Source organism: Myotis brandtii, unplaced genomic scaffold, assembly GCF_000412655.1.
Source record: "Myotis brandtii unplaced genomic scaffold, ASM41265v1 scaffold421, whole genome shotgun sequence".
NCBI lineage: Eukaryota > Metazoa > Chordata > Mammalia > Chiroptera > Vespertilionidae > Myotis > Myotis brandtii.
The window spans coordinates 2,337,778-2,349,299 of NW_005366140.1; the positions used below are offsets into that span (position 1 = coordinate 2,337,778).

At 58.2% G+C, this 11,522-nt stretch overlaps 1 protein-coding gene across 3 annotated transcripts in view; it reads left to right on the forward strand.

Moving 5' to 3' along the window:
- The window catches only part of JAK3 (Janus kinase 3), a 15,055-nt gene extending 3,647 nt beyond the window's left edge, over positions 1 to 11,408 (forward strand). For all 3 annotated transcript variants that reach the window (XM_005873878.2, XM_005873877.2, XM_014545787.1), the window contains exons 7-24: positions 448 to 570; positions 660 to 817; positions 1,233 to 1,344; positions 1,579 to 1,765; positions 2,324 to 2,451; positions 2,696 to 2,827; positions 3,365 to 3,449; positions 4,145 to 4,272; positions 5,200 to 5,332; positions 5,411 to 5,562; positions 5,660 to 5,810; positions 6,588 to 6,727; positions 6,799 to 6,988; positions 7,488 to 7,612; positions 7,861 to 8,033; positions 8,509 to 8,626; positions 8,833 to 8,943; positions 10,196 to 11,408. In XM_005873878.2, coding sequence (XP_005873940.1) covers positions 448 to 570; positions 660 to 817; positions 1,233 to 1,344; positions 1,579 to 1,765; positions 2,324 to 2,451; positions 2,696 to 2,827; positions 3,365 to 3,449; positions 4,145 to 4,272; positions 5,200 to 5,332; positions 5,411 to 5,562; positions 5,660 to 5,810; positions 6,588 to 6,727; positions 6,799 to 6,988; positions 7,488 to 7,612; positions 7,861 to 8,033; positions 8,509 to 8,626; positions 8,833 to 8,943; positions 10,196 to 10,303 — 2,454 coding nt within the window. In that variant the 3' untranslated portion in view covers positions 10,304 to 11,408. The remainder of the gene's footprint in view (positions 1 to 447; positions 571 to 659; positions 818 to 1,232; positions 1,345 to 1,578; positions 1,766 to 2,323; positions 2,452 to 2,695; positions 2,828 to 3,364; positions 3,450 to 4,144; positions 4,273 to 5,199; positions 5,333 to 5,410; positions 5,563 to 5,659; positions 5,811 to 6,587; positions 6,728 to 6,798; positions 6,989 to 7,487; positions 7,613 to 7,860; positions 8,034 to 8,508; positions 8,627 to 8,832; positions 8,944 to 10,195) is intronic.
- Positions 11,409 to 11,522: the final 114 nt, after the last annotated feature.

Genomic DNA, 11,522 nt, shown 5'->3' on the forward strand with positions numbered 1-11,522 from the left:
TGGCTAGCAGAGTGAGGGGCGGGGCTGAGTGAGGAGGCGGGAATGAGAATGGGCGGGGCTGAGAGGGAAGGAGCTGGTTGGGCGGAGCGAACCGAGTACAGGGAGGAGGCGGGACTAAGAGAGGGGGTGGGGCTTCCGACTGGACTAAGAGGGGAAATCAAGTGGAGCTCAGCAAGGGAGGGGCTCAGGGAGGTTCCCACTGAGATGGAGGAGGGTTTTGGCAGGGGTCGGGTGGGGGAAATTTGGGGATGGGCAGGGCAGGGGTCGAGAGGGGTGTGATTAGTAGAAGAGGGGGGCTTGGCAGGGGCGAGGTGGGAAAGGCATGGACTGGGCCCGGCTGCGAGCTGCGGGGTTCATTGTGTGGGCTGGTGGGGTTCAGGCTTCCAAGAGCATTTGGGGACTCCGAGAAAGCGGACTCCCGCCCTCAGGCCCCCGCCTCCCTCCCAGGTCTTCCAGCCTTTCTGCGACTTCCCAGAAATCGTGGACATCAGCATCAAGCAGGCCCCGCGCGTTGGCCCAGCTGGGGAGCATCGCCTGGTCACCATCACCAGGACAGACAACCAGATCCTGGTGGGTGCTGGACGCCCCTCTTCGACTTACCCGAGAGCGGGGACCACAACAGGCGCTAACGCGGCCCTCGGCCCCTCGGCCCCTCGCAGGAGGCTGAGTTCCCGGGGCTGCCAGCCTCCTTGTCCTTCGTGGCGCTCGTGGACGGCTACTTCCGACTGACCACGGACTCCCAGCACTACTTCTGCAAGGAGGTGGCGCCGCCGCGGCTGCTGGAGGAGGTGGCCCAGCAGTGCCACGGCCCCATCACGTAAGGACCGGCCTCCCATACCCGCCCTGGGTAGCCTGTTCCACCCGGGTCCAAACCCTGGTCACTCCCCTTCTTGGTGCCTCAATGTCCTCGCCTTCCCGGACCCCTGGGCAAGGGGTCAAGTGCTGGACAGCGGCTGGTGCATGGTCAGCACTCAGAGGCTGGGGTCTCTTGCTGCCCGGGCAACCATGTCCCTCCCTCTGACGCCTGGGGTCCCAGGCCATTTCCTCTTGCTTAATCTCCTAGGCAGAAACCCATCATTTGGCCCATTTTCCATATGGGGGAGGGAGGGAATGTTACCTGGTGAGGATCCCAGGGCCTCAGAGAGATCAGAGTTAGAAACCAGGCCTGGCTTGGTTTCTCTGCCTCCATCTCTTTGTCTTGCGATCTTGGTTCCCTTCTACCTTTCCCCAAGCCTGGATTTTGCCATCAACAAGCTCAAGACTGGAGGATCCCTCCCTGGCTCCTACGTTCTCCGCCGCAGCCCCCAGGATTTCGACAGCTTCCTCCTCACTGTGTGTGTCCAGGTTAGTCCACTGCTAGGAGCCAGGAGGTCAGGGAGGGCTTCCTGGAGGAGGTGAGATTTGAGTGGAGACCTGAAAGATGTGTGAGCATTTGCTTCCTGAAGAAGGGAAGGGGAAAGACATTCCCAGTGGAGGGAAACAGCATGTGCAAAGGCTTGGAGCGCTGTAGTGCTCAAGGAAGAGGGAGAGATCGAGGAGTGTGGCCTACTCCCACTCAGGGACCACTCCTCCTTGCAGACCCCGCTGGGCCCCGATTACAAGGGCTGCCTCATCCGGTGCGACCCCACAGGAACCTTCTCCCTGGCTGGCCTTGGCCGACCCCATAGCAGTCTCCGAGAGCTCCTGGCGGCCTGCTGGGACGGTGGTCTGCATGTAGACGGGGTTGCTCTGAACCTCACCTTCTGCTGCACCCCTAGGCCCAAAGGTGAGCCCGCCCTCTCCCTTGAGCTGAGGAGTCATCTGGGGCCCTGCTCTTCTGTTTGTCACAGCTCTTGGGTGGCAAGTGGCAGAAAATGCAAGTGCTTTAGGGAAGAAAAAGTTGATTCATTGGCTTGTGGGATAGATTACTGCCTTCGGACTGAATCCAGAATCTGATGGAGGGATGCCACTAGCACTCAATCTCCCTTCGTCTTTTGCCCTTCCCTCTGGGTGAATTTCACTCTCAGACAAACCCCTGGGATGGGGCAGCTCTGTGGTGTGAGTGCTGAGTTTCCCAGAGCCCCTGGCAACACTGAGACCCGGTTGACCATAGTGCTGGTTGCTCATTGGCGCCCCCCCGCAGGTTCCTTCCCACTGTTTCACTCCCCAACCCCTCACCCAGGGGCTACCTGGAGTCTCCTCTCAAGTGAGCCCTGTGCCCTGGAGTCTTCATCTCAGGGCCAGCTTCCTGGGGCGACTCCAAACTAAGACAGGAAGTGAGCAAACCTTTGAGGGCCTTTCACCTCTGACCTCTGGTTTTTTTCTCTCCACCCGCTCCTTGCAGAAAAGTCCAACCTGATTGTGGTCCGGAGAGGTTGCAGTCCACCCACATCATCCCCTGTTCAGCCCCACTCGGGATGCCAGCTGAGTCAGATGACATTTCACAAGATCGCCGCTGACAGCCTGGAGTGGGTAAGGAGCCTCAGGAAACAGGGGTGGATGGGGGCCTCAGCTGGAGTCCAGAGACCTGGTCTGCATCCACCTCTGCTGTGTGGCCTCAGGCATGTGATGTAACCTCTCTGTGCTTCTGCTTCATCATCTGTAAAATGGGACCAGTGCCTGTGCCTTGCTCAGGCCAAGGGGGGTGGGGGTGAGGAGGTCAGAATCCCACAGGAGTGCCCTTACTGGCCTCTCCTATTGTTCCCTCACCCTCCAGTGTGAGAACCTGGGTCATGGATCCTTCACCAAGATTTACCGGGGCTGTCGCCACGAGACTGTGGATGGGGAGCCTCGGGAGACGGAGGTGCTGCTCAAAGTGTTGGATGCTAAGCATAAGCACTGCATGGAGGTGAGCGGGTGGGGACCAGGCCTTTGGGGTCAGGGCTGGCTGGAGAGAGGGTCATGGAATCAGAGGCATTTTAAGACACAGAAATGTAGCCACAGCATCTCCAAACGATGAAGTACGGAAGAGCTGGGGGACACCGATGCAGATGGAAAGAATGCACTAGCCAGTGCAAGGGTCCCGAGGCAGGACTGGGCATGGCACATTTGAGGAACAGTGAGGAGGCCAGTGGGCTAGAGAGGAGTGTGCAAAGGACAGGGAGTGGTGCCGATGGAGGCATCAGAGGGGCTAGGCCTTGCTTAACCCCCAAATCTCCCACTTACCTGTGAGAGACTCGAGGTAGACTACAGTGCCCACTTCCAGCCGCCGTCAGAAAATTATGATATACCGTGCGGTGTCCACTCACAGTGGGACCCAGGCCCAGAAAAAGTTGGGGCCAGGCCTCCTCCCAAGGCAGGTTTGTGAGCTGCAAGTTTGGGGCCTCTGGTCGGATCCTGGAGTGAGAGGAACCCGTGCATCTTCTCTCCCTCCTGACCTCCCCAGTCATTCCTGGAAGCAGCGAGTTTGATGAGCCAAGTGTCGTACCAGCATCTGGTGTTGCTTCATGGCGTGTGCATGGCCGGAGACAGTAAGAGACACCCTGTGCCCCACCCCCCTCCACCCCGCCACTGCTCACTGAGTCTCTCCATGGCAGCATTAGAAATACACACACAGGGCCCATCGCTGTACATGTGCCCCTCAGTCGCCACTCCAGGCTCCCACCAATACCAGCCCCAGAACACTCTCAGGCCAGACCTGGTTCCAATGTCACTTCACTGACTACCTTCTGCAACTCTGTCAGGGACACACTGCCCTCCACCCTCCATCCCGCCCGTTTAGCTCACCCCAGGTGTTGGGTGCACAGCCGAGAACATGACAGGCTGGCCAGGTGACATGATCGTGTGCAATGGGGACAGTGCAGGGCACCCGGGGTGGCCAGAGACCGCCGACACGGCCTGGAGATCAGGCAACGGTTCTGGGGCGGTGAGGATCGGTAGGAATTAGGGAAGAGAGAGAAGAGGGGTGTTCTAGGCAGAAGACACCAAATATGCGAAGGGCTGGATGTGAGATACAGAGAGAGCTCAGAACCTTCCAGGCTGTTCAGGCAGAGTTCTGAGAGGGGGGAGGGGAGGTGGAGAGGTGAGCAGGGTAAGGATGGAGGAGCCGGGGAGGGAACAGTCAGAGCACAGAGTGTAGTGACTCCTGAGGCGGAGTGGAGGCGGAGCCTGTCGCACAGGGTGCAGTCCTGCCTCCCAACCCTGCCCTTCCCTGTGCTGCCACCAGGCATCATGGTGCAGGAATTTGTACGCCTGGGAGCACTGGACACATACCTGCGCAAGTGTGGCCACTTGGTGCCAGCCAGCTGGAAGCTTCAGGTGATCAAACAGCTGGCCTATGCTCTCAACTATCTGGTGAGTGCTCCTCTGCCTGCTCCATCCTCCATTCTCGGGGGGAAGGGGGGGTTTGAGGGTGGGCTCTGTTGTATGGATAGCAGTTTGGCAAGGGTGCCAGGGGAGGCATTTTAGATGGAGGGCAAAGCATATGTTCGGGCTCAGAGATGTAAGAGCAGAGGAAGGGACAGCTGGTCATGTGGACACCGGGGAGTAGTGAGCCATGAGGCTGGGTCAGGGGGACGTCTTCCCCAAGAGCCGGGGCCTGGAAGGTTGAGCTGGAGCTCATCATGAGGAGAAAGCAAGGAGGGCTGAGAGAACAGCCTGGGCAAAGGCCTTGCAGCGAACAGGGTACGTTTCATGTCGGGGTGCATCGTTTCGTTCACTTGGCAGGAGACCAGGGTCGGGGTGTGAGAGCTCATGGGAAGAATGCAGAAGGCCTTGAATGCCAGGCTGAGGACGTTTGTCTTTTTTTTTTATATATATATTTTACTGATTTTTTACAGAAAGGAAGGGAGAGGGATAGAGAGTTAGAAACATCCATGAGAGAGAAACATCAATCAGCTGCCTCCTGCACACCCCCTACTGGGGATGTGCCCGCAACCAAGGTACATGCCCTTGACCAGAATCGAACCTGGGATTCTTCAGTCCACAGGTCGATGCTGTAGCCACTGAGCCAAACTGGTCAGGGCGGACCTTTGTCTTTATCCTGAAGCCAATGGGGAGCCAGCCACAGGGTGGGAGAGCAGTATTCGAGAAGGGGGGCGGGGGGCATCATAATAGGGGGTGGACTAGAGGAGGCCAGTCAGGCTGCCAGTATTCTAGGGAAGATTCTAGAGTGTGGTCTGAGCAGCCCCAGGGGGGCTTTGCAGGGCGCGTAGCCATCAGCAGCCAGCATATTCACGCATCACACCCTCCCCGGCATCTCCTTATGCCCGGCCCACTTAGGAGGACAAAGGCCTCCCGCATGGCAACGTCTCAGCCCGGAAGGTGCTCCTGGCTCGGGAGGGGGCTGATGGGAGCCCGCCCTTCATCAAGCTGAGTGATCCCGGTGTCAGCCCCACTGTGCTAAGCCTGGAGAGTAAGTGCAGAGGGCTGGAGGCAGGAGGGGCCTCTTGGGGCAAGGAAGTGACCCTTGGTGCCCTCTCCGCCCCCACAGTGCTCACTGACAGGATCCCCTGGGTGGCCCCTGAATGTCTCCAGGAGGCCCGGACACTTAGCTTGGAAGCTGACAAGTGGGGCTTCGGCGCCACAGTCTGGGAAGTGTTCAGCGGTGTCACGATGCCCATCAGCACCCTGGAGCCCGCCAAGGTCAGAGTTCCCCTTTGACAGCTGCGGGAGGACAAGTGGGTCCGGGAAGGCCTCCTGAGGGGGCACCAGGGTGACTAGCTCCTCCTTCCATCCTCAGAAGCTCCAGTTTTATGAGGACCGGCAGCAGCTGCCTGCCCCTAAGTGGATGGAGCTGGCCCTGCTGATCCAACAGTGCATGGCCTATGAGCCAGGCCACAGGCCCTCCTTTCGCGCTGTCATCCGTGACCTGAACAACCTCATTACATCAGGTGCTCCCTGGGCCGCAGGGTGGGCAGGACCTGCATGTGGTATTGGGCCCAGTGGGAGCAGAGCCCAATCTGTGTGCCTAGAAAGATTGGAGCAGGGGTCCTCAAACTTTTTAAACAGGGGGCCAGTTCACTGTCCCTCAGACCGTTGGAGGGCCAGACTATAGTTTAAAAAAAAAACTATGAACAAATTCCTATGCACACTGCACATATCTTATTTTGAAGTAAAAAAAACAAATGTTTTCGGCGGGCCGTAGTTTGAGGACCCCTGGATTGGAGTGTTGGTCCTGTAACAGTCAGCTGTAATGGTCAGTTTGATAGCAGCTGTAACAAACAGCACCTGAGCTCAAGACTGAACATGATGGGTGTTTAGCTCTCATTCAATGTCCAGGTCAACAGGCACCTCTTCTTTTGTGGCTCCACCCATCCCAGGGCCTCAGGTCTCTGTTGGATCCTCTGTAGTTAAAAGAAAGAGTGTGGAGGGTCCAATTCTAGGTTTCCATGTGCCAGACCTGAAGGGGTGCAGAGTGCATCTCCCCCATCAGTCCGAGCTCAATCATGTGACCACAGCTCACAGCAGTGGAGTCTGGAAAAGCCCTTCAATACCCATAGCCACGTGTAGTGGCACAGGGTGTGCCCTGCCTGGGCCCTGAGGGCACTACTTCAGCCCCACAAAGTACCCTTTGGCTCGCGGTGGCCATGTGCACAGAAGGGGTCTGCGTGCAGATTGAGGTCACACAGCAGATCAGTTTCTGACCACTCACTGTCTGTGGCCCCCAGATTATGAGCTCCTCTCGGACCCCACACCTGGTGCCCTGGCACCCCATGACGGGCTGTGGAATGGCGCCCAGCTCTACGCCTGCCAGGACCCTACCATCTTTGAGGAGAGACACCTCAAGTACATTTCACAGCTAGGCAAGGTGAGGTGGGCTGGGCTGGGGTGGGCAGGGTGGCACCCAGGCACGTGGACACCAGCCCTGCTCTCCCTCAGGGCAACTTTGGCAGCGTGGAACTGTGCCGCTACGACCCCCTGGGAGACAACACGGGCGCCCTGGTGGCTGTGAAGCAGCTGCAGCACAGCGGGCCAGACCAGCAGAGGGACTTCCAGCGGGAGATCCAGATCCTCAAAGCCCTGCACAGCGACTTCATTGTCAAGTACCGTGGCGTCAGCTATGGCCCAGGTGCACCCCGCCCCAATGGGCGCTCTTTACACCCCACTTCCTCATCACCCTGCAGTGCCGCTTTGGGGTAGTCTGCGAACACCAGTAGGTGCCGTGGACACTGTTATTTATTCTGCGCTATCACTTCCCGCCCTGTCCCAAGGGAAGGGTGATTTTTCTGAGTTTCAATATTCCCACCTGAAAAATGGGTCATTCTGAGGTGTCAATGACTCAGTATATATGGTGCAAAGTACTCAAGCGACATCAGCAATAAGTGTTGTTGCCTTCCCATCTATAATAATAAAAGCGTAATGTGCTAATTAGACCGGACGTCCTTCCGGTCCAAGCCCGGGCAGCCGATGCAGCCGCCGCATTTTGTGCATCTGGCCTCTAGTTTTATAGAAAGCAATACTGAGTCCAGGAAGAACCCTGGGTCCCACTCGGGACAGGAGGAAGCATGGGGAAGGGAGTAGACAAGGGCTGGGCCCGTAGTGACTCCTCCCGCCTCCCTGCCTCCTAGGCCGCCAGAGCCTGCGGCTGGTCATGGAATACCTGCCCAGCGGCTGCCTGCGCGACTTCCTGCAGCGGCACCGGGCGCGCGTCGATGCTGGCCGCCTGCTCCTCTACGCCTCGCAGATCTGCAAGGTGCGGCGGAAGCCCCTGGACCTGCGGCCGAGCTGGCTAGCCTGGGGGGGGAGTCTGAGTGGAGTCTGGGGAAAGCTGAAGGTTTATGTTCGGGGTCCAGGTCTGGTTGGAGGTGGGGTTGAGTTCGGGCTAAGGTCAGGACTGGAGTGTAGGATGGGGCAGTGGGGTTAGGCTTGGGATCTGGATCCAGGTCGGGTTCAGGCCCCTGCTGAGTCATCCTGGGGTCCGGACCCCATGTCCGCCTGCAGGGCATGGAGTACCTGGGCTCCCGCCGCTGTGTGCACCGCGACCTGGCAGCGCGGAACATCCTGGTGGAGAGTGAGACGCACGTCAAGATCGCTGACTTCGGCCTTGCCAAGCTGCTACCGCTGGACAAAGACTATTACGTTGTCCGGGAACCGGGCCAAAGCCCCATCTTCTGGTGGGAAACCCCGCTTCAACGCGCCCCTCTTCCCCACAGGCCTTTCCCTCCCTGGCTACGCCCCTCCTCCCAGGGTGCTGGCCCCGCCCACAGCTGCAGCTGCACCCTGAGCCCCGCCCTGGTCCCTGCTTCTCCTCTCCACCATCCGGGCCCCTCCCTTCCTCCCACTGTTCTGATCCGGTCCCTTCTCCTTACAGTCCTGGCTCCCCCCTCCCCCCGGCCCCCTCCTCACTGGCCCCTCCCGTTCCCACAACTACAGGCCACAGAGTTGACACCCCACCCCACCCCCGCCCCCAGGTCCCGCCTGGCTGGCCACAGACTCAGCTCCATCCCACAGTCAGGGGAACTGAGACCCTGGAGCTGGAGTCTGACCCTCCTTTAGCCCACCTGCCCTGGACAGCTGCCCGAGCCCAGTGCTGCTCCGCTCCTGTCCTCCGCCCCTGCTCGCACCCCAAGGCCGCCCTGTCTCCTCCAGGTACGCCCCGGAGTCCCTCTCGGACAACATCTTCTCGCGCCAGTCAGATGTCTGGAGCTTTGGGGTTGTTCTGTACGAGCTGTTCACCTACAGCGACAAGAGCTGCAGCCCCTCCGCTGTGAGTCAGCGCCCTGAGCCCCTAGCACCCTCCTTCTCCCACCGCCTCGCTATGGCTGACCGCCTCCCCTCGGGCAGCCCCCTGCATCACAGAGGACCCCTCCCGACCCCCACCAGCAGTGAGCCCTTCCTCCATTCAGGATGGCTTACCCCCTAGCCACCTGCTCCCCTCTTCCCCGCCATCACCTGGGTTCCCTCTGGCCCCAGGAGTTCCTGCGGATGATGGGATGTGAGCGAGATGTGCCTGCTCTCTGCCGCCTCCTGGACCTGCTGGCCGAGGGCCAGAGGCTGCCTGCACCTCCAGCCTGCCCTGGTGAGGTGAGTGTTTGCAAGAACTGACTCGGTTTCCCACACTAGGGTCTTGGCAAGCCGGCTGGCCCCTCTGAGTCTCTCCACCACGTTGTCTCTTGGTTGCGAGCTGCTGGGGCGTGAGGCTGAGATTTTCAGAGCCACAGTTTGCCCAAATCCAAAATGGAAATAACAGTGGCTGACGGGAGGGGAAGGCCCAGCACACAGGGGGCTCTCAATAAAATCGTAGGGACTCTTATGTTTACCATCACAACTTTGTTGTTGTTGTTGTTAGTCCTCACCAGAGGAAATGTTTTCCATTGATTTTTAGAGAGAGTGGAAGGAAGGGAGGGAGGGGGAAAGAGAAAGAGAGAGAGAGACATCAATTGATGCCTCCCATGCTTGCACCCCAGTGGGGCAGGAATCAAACCTGCAATCCAGGTACACTCCCTGGACCAGGAATTGATCCCACGACCTTTTGGTGTATGGGTCAACACTCTAACCATTGAGCAACACCAGCCAGGGCTATCATCACAACTTTTGTGAGAGTTTCTGCCATGCAGTTGGTCATTCATAAATTAATTGGTTTGGGCCACAAATATGGAGCTACGACTGTGTGCGGATGCTGGGGACTCAGCAGGGTCCTCCCAGGAACCAGCAGAAACTAACAAAAACATTCTGGTGGCTCCCTGGCCTGTGTGGCTCAATTAGTTGGGCAAGATCCTGTGCATAGAAAGGTTGCTGCTTCAATTCCGGGGTCAGGGCACATGCCCAGGCTGCAGGCTTGATCCCTAGTAGGGAGCGTGCAGGAGGCAGCCAAATGATGTTTCTCCCTCTCCCTTCCTCTCAATCTAAAAATCAATACAAATATTTTTAAAAAAGAAAACCATTCTGGTGGGAAGGAGATGAACAGGGGAGGTGATCAGGGAGGGGTAGTCAGGGAGGACCTCTTAGAGGAGGTGATACCTAGAGGAGGAGCCCATCCATGGGGAGAGCTGGCAGAGGGCTTTCTCGGTGGAGGATACGGCAGCTGTAAAGGCCCTGAGGTAGGAATGAGCTTGGTGCATTTAAGTAATGATGTGGCTGATGGAAGAAGGAAGGAGGTAATGGAGGGAAGGAGGCAGAGGAAGGGTGAGGTTTTGTTCTAAGACCCGTAGGGAGCCATGGGAGGCTTTGGAGCAGGGGAGGGATGGAGTCTAAGTATATTTTAGAACAAGAGTCATGTCCTTCCTACCACTCCCATGTGACTCTGTTGTCTTCCCCTCCCCCACCCCACCCCCAGGTTCATGAGCTCATGAAGCTGTGCTGGGCTCCTAGCCCACAAGACCGACCATCCTTCAGCACCCTGGGCCCCCAGCTGGAGGCGCTGTGGAGTGGAAGTCGGGGGTAGCGCGCATCTTCCCTGCTTGTCCGGCGGGAGACCCTCACTCACTGTCGTATTTATAACTCCCGCACCTCTGGGTCCTTGTCTCAATGGACTGGCCTCGCGAGTTTGGGCAGGACGCTGCTCCTCTCTAGGCCACCGGCTTAGAGTCTAATGACATTGCATGTGGGGGCATCCCCCGAGCAACGGCAGCTTCGGCAGCTTCGTGGCCTTTGGAACTTGTAAAAATTCAAGACAGATGGCTCTATGGGGCCGCTGAGCCCTGCTCCCAGAGGGGAGGGGCCACATTTAAGCTCCTCCCATTTCCTCATCTTCTCAAAGGATGTCTTGCCGTCTAATTTCCAGCAGGGACTTTGTGTAGCTCTCAATATATGATCTCAGGCTTCTGTTCGCCCATCCTGCTCTCACCGGAGGAAGCCAAGGACAAGCGCAGCTGCTCTGGTTGGAAACTCACTTTTTGGGAGAGCAAGTGTGACTGGGACTATGTCAAGGGCCAGGAGACGCTGGGGTCCCAGTCCACCCTAACTGTACCCCAGGGCTTTTCCCCCACCTGTACACTGGGGCCTTTCTCTCTTGACCAGAGGGTTACACACTGATGACTCTGAAAAGCCTGACAGGAGCTTTTCAGCAGCGGAGGGAGGGAAAGGCATTCTTGGCAGAGGGAACATCATGGTGACAGTGAGGACGCTCAGAGTACAGAGTTTGTTGGAGCCACTTATTTGCTGTGTGACAGTGGGCAAGTTGCTTGCCCTCTCTGGGCCCCAGTCCCATATGCTGGCTCCTCAGCTGTGCAGAGTCAACTTGTGGAGGCTTGTGCAGGTTAAGCCCCACCAAACCTTCTCACCTGCCTGCAAGGCTTCCCTGCCACTTAGCCCCCCTGGAAAACTTGCATTCATCTCTCAAACCCCAGCTATCAATCACCTCCCTGTAGCCTTCCTTGGTGTGCTTCCGCCACACCCCGAAAGGCCTGTACTTCCTTCTGACCATAGGGCTGGGGTGCCGACTGTGTCCAGCTGTCTCTTCTGACCTGGAGGCTCCATGGGGGCTGGGTAGGGCAGGCACAGAGGGGACTCTGGGGTGTTTGCTGAACGAGTAAAGGAGTTCAGTGGAAGGGATGGTTTGTTGCTGGACTTGGGTGATGGGGAACCTTGAGGAGGGACTATCAGGGGAGAAGTGTGGTTAGGGCTGGGGGGATAGAGACTCCTGAAGGGCAGGGGGCGGGGGG